The 19,485-nt window shown below is 36.0% G+C and overlaps 1 protein-coding gene across 2 annotated transcripts in view; it reads right to left on the bottom strand.

The window, feature by feature from the left end:
* The window catches only part of LOC107017808 (insulin-degrading enzyme-like 1, peroxisomal), a 21,273-nt gene extending 2,162 nt beyond the window's left edge, over positions 1-19,111 (bottom strand). Inside the window, exons 1-24 of one of the 2 annotated variants that reach the window (XM_015218080.2) lie at positions 18,858-19,111; positions 18,373-18,448; positions 16,459-16,526; positions 16,247-16,338; positions 16,088-16,161; positions 15,951-15,994; positions 13,966-14,017; positions 13,277-13,399; positions 13,067-13,179; positions 12,651-12,813; positions 11,884-11,976; positions 11,649-11,734; positions 9,506-9,592; positions 7,758-7,861; positions 7,543-7,645; positions 7,335-7,430; positions 6,881-7,070; positions 6,629-6,690; positions 5,999-6,103; positions 4,015-4,216; positions 3,731-3,939; positions 1,631-1,755; positions 1,479-1,530; positions 1,305-1,391 (exon numbers count right to left, since the gene is read on the bottom strand). In XM_015218080.2, coding sequence (XP_015073566.1) covers positions 1,305-1,391; positions 1,479-1,530; positions 1,631-1,755; positions 3,731-3,939; positions 4,015-4,216; positions 5,999-6,103; positions 6,629-6,690; positions 6,881-7,070; positions 7,335-7,430; positions 7,543-7,645; positions 7,758-7,861; positions 9,506-9,592; positions 11,649-11,734; positions 11,884-11,976; positions 12,651-12,813; positions 13,067-13,179; positions 13,277-13,399; positions 13,966-14,017; positions 15,951-15,994; positions 16,088-16,161; positions 16,247-16,338; positions 16,459-16,526; positions 18,373-18,448; positions 18,858-18,992 — 2,541 coding nt within the window. In that variant the 5' untranslated portion in view covers positions 18,993-19,111. Of the gene's footprint in view, positions 1-1,304; positions 1,392-1,478; positions 1,531-1,630; positions 1,756-3,730; positions 3,940-4,014; positions 4,217-5,998; positions 6,104-6,628; positions 6,691-6,880; positions 7,071-7,334; positions 7,431-7,542; positions 7,646-7,757; positions 7,862-9,505; positions 9,593-11,648; positions 11,735-11,883; positions 11,977-12,650; positions 12,814-13,066; positions 13,180-13,276; positions 13,400-13,965; positions 14,018-14,387; positions 14,565-15,950; positions 15,995-16,087; positions 16,162-16,246; positions 16,339-16,458; positions 16,527-18,372; positions 18,449-18,857 lie in introns of those variants that run through there. The other variant, XM_027916334.1, reaches the window with a different exon arrangement.
* Between the last annotated feature and the right edge of the window lie 374 nt (positions 19,112-19,485).

The following is a 19,485-nucleotide window of genomic DNA, read 5'->3' as shown; positions in this document are numbered from 1 at the left end:
GGGGGGGAGACCAACAACAATGAAGCTTTTGACGAAACAAAACTGTGATAATGTAAGCAATTATGATGAGTCAAAACATGGAGCCACATGGAAGTCAAAGACTCCTAAAGGGGTGGCGCTAGGGATGGCAATGGGGGCGGGGCAGGTTGAGCTTAACCCACAAAGTTTTTAATCCTTCCCGCCCCACCCTACATGACAATTTTTTTCATTTTCAACCCACCCCACCCGCCCCGCATAGACCCGACGCGCATGAAACCCACCCCACATAATTTTTTTAATATTTTTTTCTTATAGTTAAGTTTGATACAAAAAATAAAATTCATAAAAACAAATTCATTTTTCCATTAAGTTTTATTAATTAAATAGGATAGTAACTTAAGAATTTATTTTTTGGAGGTCAATTGGGAAACATGTAAAATTTAAAGAAATTATCTAAATAAATAATGTTTTATCACTCTTATAACATGTAAAAAGTTAAAAAATAAAGTTTGAACTCACATAAAATTACATATACCCACAATCCGCCCTGCACCACATTAGTTTTAAAAAAAACCACTTCAAGCCGCCCCACATAGCCTTGAACCCACCCCACCCTGCATCCGCCGCATTGCCATCCCTAGGTGGCACCCTCTGATTATGTGAGCTAGGAGTGCTATACTTATGCCCACAATGTGAGGAGTTAGTTGATGTTTTTGTACGGCAAATAGAGAAGACATGGACTATTTCAATCGTCCATGAGGAGCACAGACTAGTTTTGGGTAAAGAGGAAGCACAGGCTAGTTTGAGATTGCAAAGGTCCCAATGGAAAAAGAGCCGTGAAAGTCTCGCCTGGATGCATCATTTGGCTGATTTGTAGGGAACAAACAAAAACTCTTTGAAGGGACTTAAACTCCGTTCTGAAGATTTCCTTCTCAAACCAGAAGAAAGTGCAACATAGTACTCCAGTTTGGAGAGCAAGAGCTCCTTTTAGTTCTATTCCATATTATATACAGTTGAATGGTTTTTTTGAAGGGCTGATGAAAATCCACATAGTATGGTTATACCATCTTTGTGCTCTGTCAATGGTTATTTTCCCTTCCGCCAGTGATAATAATTTGAGTTATCAAAAGTACATAATAATAATCTGTTACAGCCTGATAAGAAATGAAGCTGTCAACTTTGTGGATAAGGATTATCCTTAAGAGCCAAGTCCCAAGATTAAACCCCAAAACTTACTGAACCTTCCTGACAATATTGAGACTAATTTAGTAGCTACAAGTTCCTTTCATCGCTAGAAAAAGAAGCAGAAGTGTTACTAAGCTCACCTTGAATTCATCACTAGTCATCTCATAAAGCTTGCTCTCAAACATCTTCATAAATAACTCCACTCTTGTGTCAATGTATTTGGGATCCTGCCAAACTCAACCAGTAGATTTGTCATAATCTATAAATGCCCGATCTTATTTCCGTCCACAGTACCTATGATAAAATATCTTTACCTTTGCAGTTGACTGAACGATAAACTGCACCCCGTGAACACCAGAGTCGCTCCTAGAAAGAGAATGTTAGTCCACTTTAAGTGAAAACAAAACTTGTTAAGGAGGAATAGCCAACTTGCCGAACAGTGTTCAGTAAAAGACACACTACATACCTCTGCATGAGCACAGTGATATAACCAAGTTGCTCGACTGATCTAAGCTGGTGGAAGGCTGGCTGCTTTGCTATGAGAGCAAAAAGCTGAAGTTTTACATTCAGCATAAAGTCATCCTGATGCACCTGGAAACTCAAGCAAACTTGTTAGAGAAGCAAAGAACCAGGAAAAGATTGATGACACAATTCATTACAAATGCATGAGACAAGTTTCTTTTCCGTTTAGAAAAGAACAATCATATGTCAAAAGATCTTGAAGATTGATTGGTAAAATCTTTACTGGCATATCTGTAGTCAAGGTTCTTGTTCCAACAAATGAGAAAAATAATATCCTCCATGACCAGTAATAAATCTCTGAAAGACATCCAATATTTGAAGAAATATCTTCTCGAGATTAAAGCAGTATTTGTTACAGATAACTATGATCATTAAGAAGTTGAGTGAAGTTATAGAACTAGAAGATCTAGGACTCTCACTACTCATGACAGCAGCACAAACGAAATTTACGGGTCATGGAAAAAGAAACTGATTATTCAACTTACGCTAAGCCTTAAAACAAGCAATTCAAGTCATCCAAAGGATTAGACACTATTTGATTAGAAGTTCATGATCAAATTCAAAAAGGCTCTCAAGAAAACTGACATCACGATAGGCATATTATTCTCACAAGATTGACTTATAAGTTAGAACGATTTTGCATGAAGGATTTTTTCCAGAAGGAAGAAAGAATTAAGGAACATGAGATGATAGCAAGGCAGCGGACTTCAAAATCAAGGAGACCTAAATGTTGAAAAATGGAAAAGGCCCCTCAATGGAGATTAATATTCAAAAATGTGGGAAAATTACATGACTCTAGAAGAGCAATCCAATTCACAAATAAAAGGTAATATGGGTACTCAATAGGATACCCGCTACAAAGAAGTGTCAACACCAAAGTTGAGGAGTTGCCAATTCCAACTTGATATGTCATAACTACAAACGAATAAATACTACTCCCTTTGTCCTAGAAAGAAATATGCCTTTCCATATTTAGAAATAATTGAACTTTAAACTTTCCATTTACCCTTAATGAGATGATTTATGGCCACACAAATTTTAATTGCTTGTTCTAAACAATAAGTTCCAAAATTCTTATATTAATGGAGAACTAGGTTGCCACATAAAGTTATTTGTTTCAGTTCAATTACTCTAAAAGATTATTGCTTGACACAGGATAACCTCATAAGGAGGAACTCCAAATAGTTAAACAGATGCTACATGTGCTTATGCATCTCGGAATCTATCAATCACCTGTTTCTTAATCGCACATTTGCAACAGACCTATGGAACATGTTCTTCTCACTTTTTGGACTCGCTTGGGCCATGCCAAGCTCACTGAGAGAGGTTTTTGTGTGTTGAAGTTCTTGGAAAGTTGGGAAGTCCATCAAGCAGATCTGATCTTTTAACCCAACCAAAAAGAGTGATCAATAAACTTGCTTTAAGGGTAGGGATGAGATTTTGGGTGCCATGAGAACATCTTTTGTTCCTCTCTCTCCACATGGACATTGTGCATATGAGGAACAACCTCTTGTTTCTGCTTCTCCTTTTGGTTCATCAATGAGGTTCCCATCCGTATATAACTTTGTGTGCTTTGTAAAGAACCATGTTTTTGTAGTATCCCACTTTTTGGTAATACTTCCTTCTTATATAAGCGAATCCAGATTGATGAAACTATTTACCTTATCAAAAGTGGCAAGAAGTAACAGGAATTGCAACATAACAAAGCAGAACCAATAATGAGGGCACTAGAACAAATTAAGTATGACAGAAATCCATATAAAATCAAGCACTCTACAAGTTCTGGTGGTGCTAAATAGTTGCAAGGCAAGAGTTTTTGATTTGGGGTATCCAGCACCTACTTTTGGTTTTGGATGATGTTTCATCCAATAAAATGGAAAACTTTTGCTTCTAGGCACCCATACTAATTTTGTGCAAGTATTGGACCTCCAAGGAACTCATTTAAGATAACATTTTTACCAATTTTTTCTAAGAAAAAAACAAGAGAGAAGAAGAGAGAAACTTGCTGTCAATTACATGCACGTTCCATCAACTTAAGGTTTACCTGAATATAATGAACAAGAGCTGAATTTTCATCGCTTGGATTTAGTCCCTCTGCAGCGTAGACATAATTTACACCTCTTTCAAGATTGACCACTCTATTTGTCAGATGCTGAGATGCAAATAGAGGCTTTGATATTGACTGTGGACCCTTGAAGAACACATCTTCAATAAGCTGTATCATGGACTCTGCTTCAGCTTGTTCAACATTTCCTGAGAAAGGCAGTGGATTTCACAAGTTAATAGATGTAAAATGAAACAACTTAAATGGCTGTTGAGAAAAGTAACCTGCTACATAGCACTCCATAAAGGACCTAGCCATCAAAAGCGGATAGAACTTAACCAGATCATCAACTTTAAGTTGTGGAAGCACTTCAAGTTCTTCATTCCAAGGCCATGTGTTGTCTTTTAGCAGTAATGAGCAGTAATACATAACCTGTTGATATGGCTGTTGGAACTTGAAATTCTGATATTGCTTTGTCACCAATTCCTATTAATAAAAGGAGATCAACAAGAAAAAAAGAATGGTGGTTATGCTCTTGATTAGAAAATAGAAAAGGAGGAAATAAAGAGAAATATCAATAAAATTCAGGAGTTAATAATGGACCAAAAGATATAAAAAAACTTAGAAGGCTGGCCAACGTCGTAACAGAAAACCAACATTGCAGGTAATGGTGACACAAGCTTCTCACATCCAGATGACAAGAGTAAATTCTTACAAAATGGACCCAAAATAAAATATTTTAAAAAGTGACTAGTATAACATCCTATTTGTTTTGTTTGAATTACACTGAACGACAAAATCATTAGAAGAACTGAAGGAACAAAAGAAGGAAGATAATGGAGTTACCTAGAAAAATTTGTATGTTACTCCTTCAATCCCAATAAAATTGACCTACTTCACTTTTTTGGTTCATACAGGGAAAACTGAACTACTCCAAAAAAATAGTTTATATTATTTCAAGCTTGAGATGGCATCTTTTTTACAAATTGTTCAACCTATAAAAAAATTTAAAAAGTGACTAGTATAATATCCTATTTGTTTCGTTTGAATTACACTGAACGACAAAATCATTAGAAGAACTGAAGGAACAAAAGAAGAAAGATAATGGAGTTACCTAGAGAAATTTGTATGTTACTCCTTCAGTCCCAATAAAATTGGCCTACTTCACTTTTTTGGTTCATACAGGGAAAACTAAACTACTCCAAAAAATAGTCTATATTATTTGAAGCTTGAGGTGGCATCTTTTCTACAAATTGTTCAACCTTTTTATAAACTATTATTTTGAACAATTGTCTAGCAAGTTCAATATAATAATTTATTCAAACTTAACAGGTCAAGCACATCATTATTGTGAGATGGAGGTCTTAAAAATCAATGGAGAATACCATAAGGATGGGATTCAAATATTTAATGAGACTCCTTATCTTGAGGAACTCTTTTTAATTATGCAGCTGATTTCTTATACTCCTATGGGTCCATTTTGGCCATCTGACTTTAATTTAATTGTGCTAGTCTGCTGTAATTGTATATGTATGTGTCTGTGTGCATTAGTGCGTACATGGAACAAGGAAATTTACAAGTCCACACAGTTGATCTCCACTACTTACAGGTGTTATGTCTTTTGTAACCTCATAAGAACATATTAAGCAACAGGAAAGAAGCGACTGATCTTTCAACACAACATTCTGGTATGAGGTGACGAAAAAACTTGAGTATGACACATCAAGAATAAATAATCACGAATCATTAGTAATAAGATGGTACAGTGAAGACAACTGCAAACTAAAGCTAGAGATAGCTGGCAGACATGTTGATGCATACAAAAGTACCTAAAAGCAGAGCATACAGATGCAAAATAACCGATAGATTTGACAACAAACTTGCTCTTCAAAACACGAAATGAAGTCATAAGTGCCTGACTGCAACTCTAACAATACTTTGACAAAAGGGGAAGAAAGAGAGTGAAATTGGGAACTTAAAATGAAGAAGTTCGACATTGCTTGCATGAGGAATTGGTTCAGAAAATTTATCTGTGAACTTCAAAAACATTGTTGAGAAAATGAATCTTAGAATTTTCTTATAGTTATCCGCTAAAGTTATAGTTGTTCATATAGCCAAGACTATGGCATAATAGGATCCATTATTTTAAAGCCACTAGCCAGAGAGTACCCTTTTTGCCTCAATGAGATTCATATAGAGTATGATGCATTCTTGGAGAGTCTAAATAGTTGATGTATCGATAAGCAGCAAAAAATTGCTGATGCTCACCTTGACCACAGAGAATCTGTCTGGTTTTACTTCAAATTTCGCAATTTTTTCAATGACTGCTTCCAGTAAGACTCTCAACTTGTCATTATATCCAAACAATGTCAACTGCAGAAAAGAGAGGAAGAACAGGGGAATAAATGAACAATGCATAGTCATATTCAGGTAAGAGCAGAAAATGCAAGAAACTAAACAGCCATTGAAGTAGCAACATCAATCCACTTCAAGAAGACAGGATGAAGCAGCTAGTTCATTCTTAAATGACATCAAAAGATTAAATAGCTTTGAGCCAGATAAAAGAAGCCTAACAATGTTAACAATTAACATTAGGATTTAGTATTCAGTACAGACAAGAACCTAAAATCGATGTTGGATCTGGGACTTCCCCTACCAAATGACATATCAACACTTTAAAGCTAAAACCTTAAAGAAACATGGTGCCCAGATACTAATACTGTGGTTTAATGGATGTAGTGACTATTTCATTAAACAAGTATGGGTTTAATGGATGTAGCGAGTATTCACAGTGCATGGAAGAACTAAACTTAAAACAGAGAAAAAGGTTACACACCCACAAATAAATAAATCTCTTCAAAAATTTAAAAAGATAGAGATAGGAAACAAGATGATCACCTGAAAACCACTGTTTGTTTTGCTTATATCATAATAAAGACCAGCAACTTGTGCATTATAAGCTGAAAGATGCAAAGGAAGATATTTAAAGAAGTGTTATATCTTACGGGGAAAAAAAAGCAATTGCTAAGACTATATTGGAAGTGTGAAGAAGTTGATGAATAATAATATTAACATTAAGAAGTTAAGTCCAGAGTAATTGTAGAACAGTTGCCCAGCAGTGCATAACTAGTCAATATCTTGCAGACGTACCATATTCATTCAAGTAATCCATCAATAGACGTGTAAATATCTCAGTAAGAACCTCAGCTTCTGGAGAATGTCCACAGTATGGGCAACTGAAATCGATCATAACATAGGCTTTTGGAGATGAAAATGCTGTATCGGGCTTATACCATAACCTTGAATACGGTGACTTCCGCAGCAGTATGGGAACTTTTGTCTGCTCGACAAATTATATATAAGAAAAGCCAAGACATCAGAACTATACTCCCTCCATCAAGTGTCATTAAAATTTAAAATGGTTTAACTGTGCCATGATATTTCTATAGCTAAGAGAAAACGACATTAGGAGCAAAATGGGATGTATAAAATTGAAGAGTATCCAAATATAAAAAGGTATTATTATTTTTGGAATAGAGACAAAAGGAAATCGTTTCATATAAAATGGAACACACGAAGGAATAAATAAGTTCAACATTAGCACCTTCTCGAAGACGGGCTTAAGTGATAAATCAGTTGGTATGAACACATTGGGAGCAGGGAGATGCAGCTCTTCACTGGGAGCATGCTCCATCCAGTGCTGCAAAATTAATTGTATGTCAGCAAATGTTTAAAAAGAAGACAGTTTTGGTCTCTGCAATTAGAATATAACAAATGAATACTAATTTAATGAGAGAGTGCTGCCATCAAACCTTGATACTGTCACCACCAACTTTCTCTATAGAATATGCAGTTCCATACCATGGCTCAGTCATGCTAGTATTACCCTCAAACTTTGTTGACTCCCAGAAGATTCTGTTCAGAACACAATTTCATTGAGGTCTTCTAATACTTTTATACTTCAGAGATTTCCCACAAAAAACTGGGGTATACTTGGAACTTGTATTTTATATAGAGCAATGCTAACCTGACATTGTCTGGGTTGAGTTCATTCAAGAATGACTGAATAATGCTAGGATTAAACTTTGAAGGCAACGAGGATGCCACCAACCAATCTTCTGGAGGATAGTGCTAAGAAGTAACATCACAATTATCAGGTTGTTCAGGTATTAACTTCTTAATGTCAACATTCTACGAAATGTTCACAAGTCAAAACCGAAAAACTTAACAACCATAGTCCACTGTTATCCAGGTATATATTTGTGAATATAGATGACATGTATGTTGTATATATAGCTTCTTTAACTTCATGATAATTCATAATGCAAACTGAAACTTATTGAATTGATTGGACAAGATCACCTTCTGTTTCTCATAAGTTCATGAAATGCAAAAGTTAGAGCAGAACTCATTAAGTTCAAGTTGAAACAAACGTAAAATCATCTCCAGACTAACAACTTTAGACATATTCACCCTCAATGTTCTTGCATGCTCACCTAAAGATAAACATTATAACAAAAATACTTTTTCTTAACAACTGTAGTGTCTGGCTAGCTTGCCGGCACCTCGACTAATTCAACATTATACCTACTACCTCCACAACACAGGTACTAGGTAAACCTGTCTACCAAGACTTGGACAAGTGGGAAAAAATCACCAAGAACTTTTTGCTCCTCCGTGATTTGAAGTTGAGACCTCATGATTCTTAATCCACTTCATTCATGAGCAGCGTTGGACCACGCCCTTGGGTGCATTCAGAAACACAATACTATTCAAGCTAGCAGCCATACACGATACTTCTATTAAAAAACTGTCAATACCGAAATTGCCAAATCACTGAGATAAGTTCCCACCTTGTTATGACCAGAACAAAAAACTTAGTTAGAGGAACTTCTCTAAAGAAGACATTGCAAAAGTTTAAACATAACCCATTTATTCATTGCTATATTGGTGCATACAGGTGATGGGACCACACTAGTGAAAAGTGTCTTCACAATCAAAGGTAGGAAACTTGGAAATAGCACATAATTTTGTGCTTAGGGGCATATCAAATGAATATGAAAGATGTCCAATCGGATCAACCATAGACTGACAAACCTGTCTTTCAGAATGGAGACCCTCGCTCGCTCTCGTTATGTTCCAACACAAGATTATCCAGGGTAAATATGGGATACAAAAGGTTTGGCAAACAGGTTAGGTTAACATTTCACATGGGGTCTATGTTGCTCAGCTCATAAGTCATGAACTAATGTTTGGGGTTACCTAAGGCTCAAGATTCATTTCTATCATGGTATCAGAGTCGAAACTCATTCCGATTCTTCGTTACTAGATATTGGGTCCTCATATTGTCCATGCAAAGTTGGCAAGTGTGGGTGTGCAGGAGGTATTACATTGTTCCACATCCCTTGAGGAATGTGGAATAGGACTCTTCATAGTCTTGAAAAGTCATCATCTAATGAACTAGCTTGTGGAGTTGAGTTAGTCCGAAGGTTTACTTTTATCGGTCTGCCTTCACCTATAAACCATTAATGACTCCAGGAAACCATCAAAAAAATAACTCTAACTGCCAACTGGATGTAAAATCTAATCCACATTAAATCAACCAATTGAAAGATGGAAAAAGAATATTTAAAATGTATAGGAATTATCTGATCAAAAAATATACATGGGAATTTAAACAGCACATACGTTTTCTTCCTTTTGCATCAATCGAGTAGTATACTTCGTGTAGATAAATTACTTCAAATAAAAATAGGAACAGATGTTAAAGAATACCTGCATATTCATTGCAACATTAACCACATAATCACTTGGTCGAATCTTGTCTTGATAATGGAAGGCAGTCTCACAAATAGCTGAGAGCTTAATAAACAAATTTTAACACAAAAAAAAATTAGAATAACTAAAAAAAAAAAAAGGAATCAGAAGGAAGTGAGATCATTAAGAACAATAATGCATAAGAGACAACAAGAAAAAGAAGGCCAGGACAAAACCTGGTCATATTACATGCCAAGATGAACAAAGGGAACTTACAAAAACAGGATTGGATGATTGACCCTAATCTTATTGATAACATGTAGAATAGTGCACATGTAATGTAACACTATTCCTTTCTGGGACCAACCCATTATGACCTCCTTTTAGAATAACTTCCTCTTCCTTCTCTTTAGAAATCCAACTACAAAAAATCTAGTTTGCTTCTAAACTAGACTAGACACGTAAAAATTTAAGAACTTCAAATGAAGAAAAAGATAGTAAGAATGAGATCCTACAGAGATGTGGTTCCATGGCCTGTGCGCAGAGATGTGGTTCCATGGCCTGTGCAGTGTGCTCACATCAGATGACGGGTACAAAGTAAAAAATATGAGCTGGGAGTTGATATTTTCTGTTTCTCGCAAGAAAATATAGAGAGGCGTAGAACCATTTTTGGAACCTGTCAGGTTGTGTGATTTGACCAACCAATCGAGCAGCCAGAACTAGTGGCTAGATGGGCAAAGAAGATAGTGAAGGGTACAGCAGTAGTTAAACATCTTTGCTTCAGAGATTCTCGGCTTGTTTTCGATTACCATCCAGGACAAAGTCAAAGAATGTACTAGAAGGACCAAGGTGGTCCAGAGAATCTTTCCTTCCTCTTGATCAACGGTTCTTCAAGAAAAGGTTGCAGTGAAATGAGAAGGCAGATCGGTACAGTGAAGTTATGCATTCTCAGACTTCTTATAGATTTGTTGGAGTTCGGTTTTGTTCCAGCGCATCAGCGGATCTGTGTGCTAGTAAGGCTTTACAAATTTCCACACTTATCTACTCTACTACTACCTCTGTCCATATGGCGTGACCTCCTCTCTAAATTTCAATAACCATTTCCCTACGGAGCTTTAAGTACTCTTTAAACGTTTTCACAACTGAAACAAAAAAAAAATTCTTTCAAATTGATGGGTATTGACGATGAGTGGATGAAATGGAGGCTCGCATCTAGACTCTTGTGTGATAAGAATGTGTCACCAAAACTTGAAGACAAGATCTACAGAGTGGTGCTTAGACCTACTATGTTGTACGGAGCAGAGTGTCGGCTAGTCAAGAAGAGGCCAAAACTCTCAAGTTTAGAAGATGAAAATTGCAGAAATATGGATGTTGCGATGGATGTGTGGACATACTAGGAGAGATAGGATTAAAAATGAAGATATTCAGAACAAGGTGTGAGTGGTCTAGGTGGAGGATAAGATACGGAAAGCGAGACTGAGATGGCTCAGACATGTGAAAAGATCCACACGGATGCCCTAATGAAGAGGTACGAGAGATTGTCTATGGATGGTTTCAGGAGAAGTGAGATGATTAGATAGGAGATAGTGCAGTTTTAGCTTCTTGAATGACATGACCTCTTATAGGAGGTTGTGGAGGACACAAATTAGGGCAAAAGGTTAGAAGGTAGTAGAGCATTGTCTTGCTTATCCTTCCAAACTAGTAGGCGCAGTTTTATTCGTTGTAGTTCCCCCTACTTTGATTATATATAATTTTGTAGTTATTATTCTATGTATTCAGAATGTTTTGTCATGCTTTCTAAGTATTTTGCTATGGCTACTTCACTTCCGGTATTTCTTTGTCCAACCTGCTTTAAATGTTTTTCCTTGAGGATGGTTAATCGGAGACAACCACTCAACCTCCAAGGTAGGGGTAAGTTCTACATACACTCTACCCTCCCCCAGCAGACCCCACTTTTGGAGGATTACACAGGTATGTTGTTATAGTTGTTCTTTTCAAATTAAGGATTCTTATACACTAAATGTATGTAAGGTCAAAACCTATTCATCAAATCATCTATTAGAATCACATCATTGGTGTTAGTAGATGCAAATGACATATACTACAGTCATGAAAAATTAGTGGCATTGGCTGGCATGCATGAGGATGCAATTGATGATACCTCTTCAAATATCCATTTGGACGCACCAGCTTGTTGTAGAAGATGAATATATTTGAATAGGAGACCCATAATGTCTTCAAAATGATCTGGAAATAAAAAATGGTCATAAACATCAATATCCCGCATAAAGTTCAGGAAAGTTCGCACCTTCAGCTTCATTCAAGAAAAACTACTATTAGTGGAAGGGAAAATAGGGGCTTGTAACATATTAAGGTTCAACACAGAAAACAAGTACCTTGACCAGCATCAGTCAAATCAATCGCCACTTTAAAGAAAGAGAACTCGTTAGTCCAGTCTGATTCACCAGCAGATAAACTTGTAGCCCATCCTGTAACAACCAAATATAAGTACCTTTCTGGATATTAAAAAATTAGTATGAGAAAAGCACTTGAAGAACTATAGTAGCATTAACAAGGATGCCATGTAACCAATGCAAGATCCAAAAAAAATTGACTGAAGTCACAAAATAATATGGCATTAAAGCATCTTAACAAACACATTGATTTCATCATTCCGGCTATGTGAAACCACATCTTATCATTCCTTGATCAGATAAAAATGATTCCCATGCACTGTTATAGACATGTTCACTCACAATTGTCCTAAATTAGATAGTTGGTTGTAATAAGTAAATATGAAGGACTTAACATTGACTTCAAGCAAGTAGGAACACATGTAGAAACTCAAAAATGAGATAAAGTTGTTAGTGTACAGGATGTCATCATGTTTGCAAAGTGGCAGACGAACCTTATTATCTAAATTAGAACTTCTACTGTGGGTATTTTCTTGGACAGAAGAGATTCCGCCTCAAGGATGCTGCCTAGGGAATCCTAATAATTCAAATATGCTATGGGTCAATATAAGGATGTGACAAATTTTTACGATAATATCACCATTCGTCTATACAAATTTCAAGAATGGGGAAATATGAGTTGAAGCCAGGAAATGAATGATGTACAGATAGGGTAGAGAAGGGCATAAAATAATTAATTGAGAACCCACCCAACTTTTTCAAGACATAAAACAATGATCCTTCTCCTTCATGGCCAATCAAGTGGCCCAGGTACCTACAAGGCCCTTCCTTGTAGTGGTGTATGCCTGGGGTTATAGGCCATATGATTTTCAGCTTGTGACCTTGTTTTATTGGAACAGCTCGAACAAGAATCTGAGAACAAAGACATAACCAATATGAATATTAAATGGACAACAAAGTAATAAATCATGTGGACTATTTGGGGAGAACATATGAGAGTACGGAGGAATTGAAAATCACTGAACAAGTAGATTCAGCAACCAACAGGCATCATGAACAAATCACTTGCTGAATTCAACAGCTCAATCAAAAGAAGTCTATTCAAATACAGTCCACAACCAAAAGAAAAGGAAAGGTGACGCATCTGTGTGTTACTACTTAATACCTGGAGATGTTCCATGATGCAAGGCTGACCAGTAAAATGGATTTGATTACGATCTATGTTCCGGATGTCCTGGAATTTACCCCGCACCAACTGCTCAACTTTATCAAGACTATCTGAATTATAGTTATACAAGTAGATTGTTAATTTGGGCCACTAGTGATATACTTGCAACAACTATCCATGCCTTCTGTTAAAAAAGATTGTCCAAACCTTTCGAATAGACGACCAAGTGCATGAGATTGGCTGAATAATTTTCTGAATAAAATTTGAGAAGCTCCTGTCTTGTATCTATGCCTCTTTCTTTTGGTCTGACCTCTAATGTATCCCAGCTGCCTACACACATGATAAGCGATGTGATCATTTCTTTTTCTTGGGATAAGAAAAACTATAATATGGTCATTTTTCTATGTCAGAGAGTAATAGGACCGTTTGCATTACAGATATCACAAACAAAAAAGTAATAACATCATACTGCTAAGATCTTTTGTGATATGAGCATGACGAAAGAATCCAGTATGCTTAACTCAAAACTAATTTTCAAGGAAAATATTAGGAAACTAAAAGGAAGTATGGTTGACACGTTAGGAAGTGTTCCAAGGGTGTCAAGAGCTCGTGTTACTTCCAAAGGGAATGATGATGAGGGTGTCAATAGATTGTATTACTGTGATCAACTCCTGTGGCAATATGATGTGCTTTCTCCATCTCAAAGGGAAAAACTGCAGGTTTTATTTCATGAAGGAGAACCTTTCTGATAGGATTTTGTTCAATGTATTGTAAACCAGTCATATTTCTACATGTATCGCAGTAGACAATCAGAAAGCAGATATTGAACAATCAAAACCCAGATATAATCATACAAAACACATGATAAGGATATGCATCATAGCAAGCTCACAAACCTGTGCTAAATTTATGGTATGGATGATTTTCCGCGCTTAAATGTTTTTGAAGCTGCACAGAGTAGTATTTGGAAGTTACAACTTCTTCAACAAAGAAAACATTTGCAAAAGAATAATCCAGAAAACTCTGACATCATGAGACTTCTTATTTCTGGAAGGAATTTTATTTTATAACAGCACTAAGATACTGCTGACAAAATTAGAAAAGAGCTAGACCCACTTCTAATAAAACTATAAGGAGTCAATCATATCCAAAATGTCATCATAAATTTTAACAGAATTCAGCCTACAAAAAAATAAAGATTTTGAGACATGTACTTAGCACAAGAGTATATGATCCTTTACTCCATCAAAACATCTGGAACTACATCAATCCATTTTAGTACATAATGCAAAGAGGGACTGTTCTCCAGACTACTCACTATTCTCAACTCTCTTGTCTTATTTATCCTTCGACTCCTCCATCGGCATTTAAGCTCCTTGGTATAGTTCATCGTACGCCAAACAAGTTCAGAAACATACTTCAAAGCTTCCAAGTCAGGTAACCATATAGAAACAGATGGTTCACTGACAACTGATTCTGCCGAAGATTTACAGAACTAACACCTGTTACATACTGTACTCTCTTCTTGTAGAAGTTCTTGAGTTAGGCATGCATTTTGTAATGCTGTCCATCCAATACCATAGCAATTTGAAGGGGTTTTATTCTCCATATTACTTTCCAAGCCACAGTGTTTCATTCATAGAATTTGGAACTTCCAGCAATCTTAAAAACAAGATTTAACAGAGAATCATCCATCTCCCTTGGCTGTCCATCGGAAAGTATCTGCCATGTTATCTTGGGACTCTACTGTTTCCAACTTGTCAAACAACAGATCAAACTCTATCTATTTTCCAATCGGAAAAATCTTTCTGAATTGCTTATTCCAATCACTTCCGCATCTGTTTTTGCTACATAACATTCTTTATTTTGCACATTGTTAATTAAATTAGGGTATATTGACTTCAATGCATAGTTTTCAAGCCATTCATCTAACCAAAATATGATTCTTTCTTCCATTTCCAGTTGAGTCTGGCATGATTCTGGAAATCCTCCCACGTGCATCTTATCTGATTCAGACAGAAACCTTATTTGAGCATGTCACTGATTTTACACACCACAGATTCAGTTTAACATCATGAGACTTCCAATCTCTAGATATCCCATTATTGTTGTCAAACCATGTAGTGCTCCTTACTACTTGGTTAAAAAAAACATTGCTCCTTAGTCTTTTCTATATCAAGGCGAGAATGCACCTACATGAAAAAGTTGCCACTTTTACTCTTTTTCCTTAAAAAAATAAATGCAAGTCTAGAGGTCAAAATCTTCTAAAGAACATAGAAATTCCTATGAAAGGATCGAGTGATTTGACAAAGGTTGAACAATTTTGAGGGCAAAACAACAAACCGCTCTTCTTCTTTGTTTATTGGCCAAAGAAATATTCATGACATTGCTCCCGGAATTTATATAAGCGTAAGCATCTTGATGGAATCAAACAGTTCCATTTAGTGCAAAACTTGGTGAATGATTTCAAAGACATTTCTCAATTAAAAATCTCACGGTATGCTTGTTGTCTTTATCAGACTCAACTTTTTTTGGTTTGGCTTGGTTTTTCTTTTTCTTTTTTTTTTTTTACCCCTCAGTAGTTGGTACTGCTTTGGGACCCGATTATTCCGGATTTGCGTTGGGAAGGTCCCGCTTTGGGGATAAAGCGCTCCCTACGAAGGAAACTCCACACGCAAAGCTCATACCCCAAACATCATGGTTAATGATGGAGTAGCACCTCCACTCCACCAAACAACCTCTTGTGGTCTCATCATTATTACATTAGAAAAAGAATCTTCTCAAACTATTATCTCTCTTGAATCACTTTTTTTTGCTTTTATTTAGTCGGCAAATGGGATGGATATTCTCCAAGAACGAAGGAAGATGAAAGTCAATATACCTGGTTCATTCTCCAAGGATCAGAGAGTAGATTCTTCTGGTGTTCTGTATGGGTAAAAGATACATGTGACAATGAAATTATTATGAACATGCACAGGTGCAAAATCAAAAGATATGCAAAAAATCAGGGAATCTAACCAGAATCAACAGCTTTAATTTCTCGAGTGGTAGCATCTGCTGACATCAATGGTTTGATAAAGAACTGGGCAAATCTGGAAAAGAAAACCACAAAATTCAGCCGTGGCATTTTTTAAAATATTAACATGATACTTAACCATGAAAATTAAAATAATTTACCTGTCCAATGCTTCTTCGAAACCGTCAGCATTTACTTCAAAATAGTAGTTGGTGTCCTCAGAAGATGTAAAAGCATTTGTACTACCTCCATTCTAATCAGGAAACAAGAAAGGAACTTGTAAAATACAACTATCTTTTTGAATCAATAGGAAAATAAGGAATGTACAAAAGCTATTAAAAATTTAAAGAAACAGTGAACTCAGAGTTGTTACCTCTGTTATGTACTTTGAATAACTATCCTCTACAGGATACTTCTCACTTGCATAAAACAGCATATGTTCTGCCATATAACAAAAAAAAACGGCCAAATCAAAAAGTAAAAAAAAACATTTGATGACAAATTATGCAAGCAAGGCAAAAGAAACCACCAATGAGAGAATCAGTGGTAAGAGTTGCACACCAGCACACTCTGGCATTTCTAGGTAAATAAAAAGAGGTTTTAGTGCCTGCTAGCTTTATACTAATACATATTCTCTATATAGATGATTCACTGTACAAGTTTGTTTCAATTGACGCAATTTCATCAGATTCTAAATTGAACGAGGCTATCTTTAAGGGCTATAGATGTGCATATGCCTGCATAGAAGGGACGATCAGATAGACCCCAAAAATGAAGTAGTTAAGAGTGACAATTAAGAGATACCTTCTTTTCCTTATAGTAAGATTTACAAAGTTTAAGCAAAAATGAAACCATATCATCTACAACTAATTAAGAACATTGGACCCCACCTAATACAATCCAACAATATTGATCCCATCAGAAACTATTATGCTTTACTTGCTCAAGTTGGATTCAAAGAACTGATCCTCCACTTGTAACACATGGCTTAACCACCGACAACCATCAGTATTTTGGACTAGCACTTCCCCATACCATCTCATTGCATCCCCCACTTATAACACATGGCTAATCCACCAACAACCATCAGTATTTGCAATAGCGCTTCCTAATACCATTTCATTGCATCTAATTTTTTTTAGCTGGAAACATAATCTTTTACAACCTAAATTTAGAAGTTCAAAAATTACCAAAACTTTTTTGAACACCATACATACTCCAGTAATACTGAACCATGAAACTGACACAAAAAAACAACAACAACAACAACATACCCAGTGGAATCCCACAAGTGGGGTCTGGGGAGGGTAGAGTGTACGTAGATACCTCGTAAAAGTGGAGAGGCTATTTCCGAAAAAGAGCCCTGGCTCAAGTGCAGTAAATACAAGTACAAAGCAGACGAAAACGATGAAGAAAACATAACAACTAACACGGTGAATCAACACTAGTGCGATAATTGAAACACAGTAATCTACAGAGGATGCAAGATATCAAAGTAAGAACTACAATATTATCAGGTGATTAAAGGTACAAAAAGCAAAAGACTATATGAAAAGACTACTAATGCGACAACCCCTAACTACCTACTAACTGTCTATCCTTATCTGCAACCTCCAAACCTTCTTCTCTAAGGTCATGTCTTCAATAAGCTGCAGAGACGGCATATCATGTCTAATCACCTCTTCCCAATACTTCTTCGGCCTACTCTACCTCTCTTCAATCTCACTATATCCAGCCTCACCTCCTCAATGGGGCATCCTCGCATCGCCTCTTCACATGCCCAAACCGCCTCAGTCTCCCCTCCCTCATCTTGTCCACCCTAGATGTCACTCCTACTTTATCTCGGATATCCACATTCTTAATCCTATTGCTCCTAGTATGCCCCTCACAAGAAAATAGAACTTCATATTAAAATTACAATTTTTATCCTCAGCCAAGTTAAACAATATTGCTGTAAGAATAACAGTCTAGAGTGGTATCTAAAATTCAAATCAAATTACAGTAAAACTACACTTCTTCTTTTTGTATGACAAGGAAGCCCGCAGCCAATACCCTTTAGGACCTGGTGAACCTCGCTCCTGTGCAATAGCTCGCAAACCATACATGAGAGGTAAACCAAACTAGGCAAGCCTCGTGAGACGAGCTCAACCCAAAACGGCAACCCCCGGTGTCACAGTACAGTAAAACTACTCTTTAAACTCAAAATTAAGGATAAATACAAGGCAAAACAAGAGACTCAATGAAGCCGCATAAAAAATGAACCTGTTTTGCGACAAAGAAATCATACCAAGAAAATGGGCAAGGCCTTCAAGTCCCTCAGGATCACTAAAAGCTCCAACACACACATTCATTGAAGCTGCACACTGATACACGAGAAACAAACAAAAAATGATAAAAATTATTTCACTTCTAGTGAAACCAAATAACTCAAGCTAAACCCATATAAAAACAATTCCAAAAAAACATGGAAAAACATAAAAGCAACAACTAAATCAGTTTCTTCAAATCCCCAGAAACAAAAACATGAGATTGATTCATTTTTAGCAAAAACCAAACAATTCGCAACCCCACATTAAAAGAACTCAAAAACACATAAAAACACAAAACAAATCAATAAAAGTTACAAACTTTATCACTTTCTTCAAATACCCAAAACAAAAACATGAGATTGATTCATTTTTAGCAAAACAAATAATTTAAACCAACCCCACAAAAAAAAAAGAATTCAAAAAACACATAAAAATACAACATAAATCAATAAAAGTTACAAACTTTATCAGTTTCTGGGTCACTGATCAGAAGAATTTCAAGATTATTTTGAAGAACAATTCTTCTGTAATCCCTTTTATCAATTCGAGGCTTCACTATCTCTACTGCCATATTTTCTTCCTTTTTACCAACTGCCATTTATTCTTGAAAAACCCCAAATTCTGATTTTGCGAGAAAAAAGACTTCGATGGATGAACTTATATTATATATAGAGGTCAATAGGAAGCGAAGCTGCTACTCTTAGTTGTACATTTGGGATATTTTATAATACTTTCAGGTTTGCCATTTTCTTGTGGTTCGAAATTCAACAATGTTTATATAGAGTAATATATTTATGGAAAAGGGTCTGATATACCCTTCAACTTTGTTATTTGAAGCTGATATATCCCTCGTTATAAAAGTGGCACATATATGACATTATCGTTATATAAACGGCTCACATATACCCCTGCCGTTACAAAATGGCTCACATATACCCTTCATTTAACGAAAGTTAAAAAATTAGTTTTAAATTTATATTTGTTAATTCTAATTTTTTTAAAAAAATTATTTAAGGATATATATGATTCTTTTATCAAAGCTCAAGGTATATTTTATTTTTTTCATATATATATATTATTTTTTGACTTCT

The sequence above is a fragment of the Solanum pennellii genome, chromosome 4 (genome assembly GCF_001406875.1).
Source record: "Solanum pennellii chromosome 4, SPENNV200".
Lineage (NCBI taxonomy): Eukaryota > Viridiplantae > Streptophyta > Magnoliopsida > Solanales > Solanaceae > Solanum > Solanum pennellii.
This window is presented reverse-complemented; position numbering and strand designations above follow the sequence as displayed.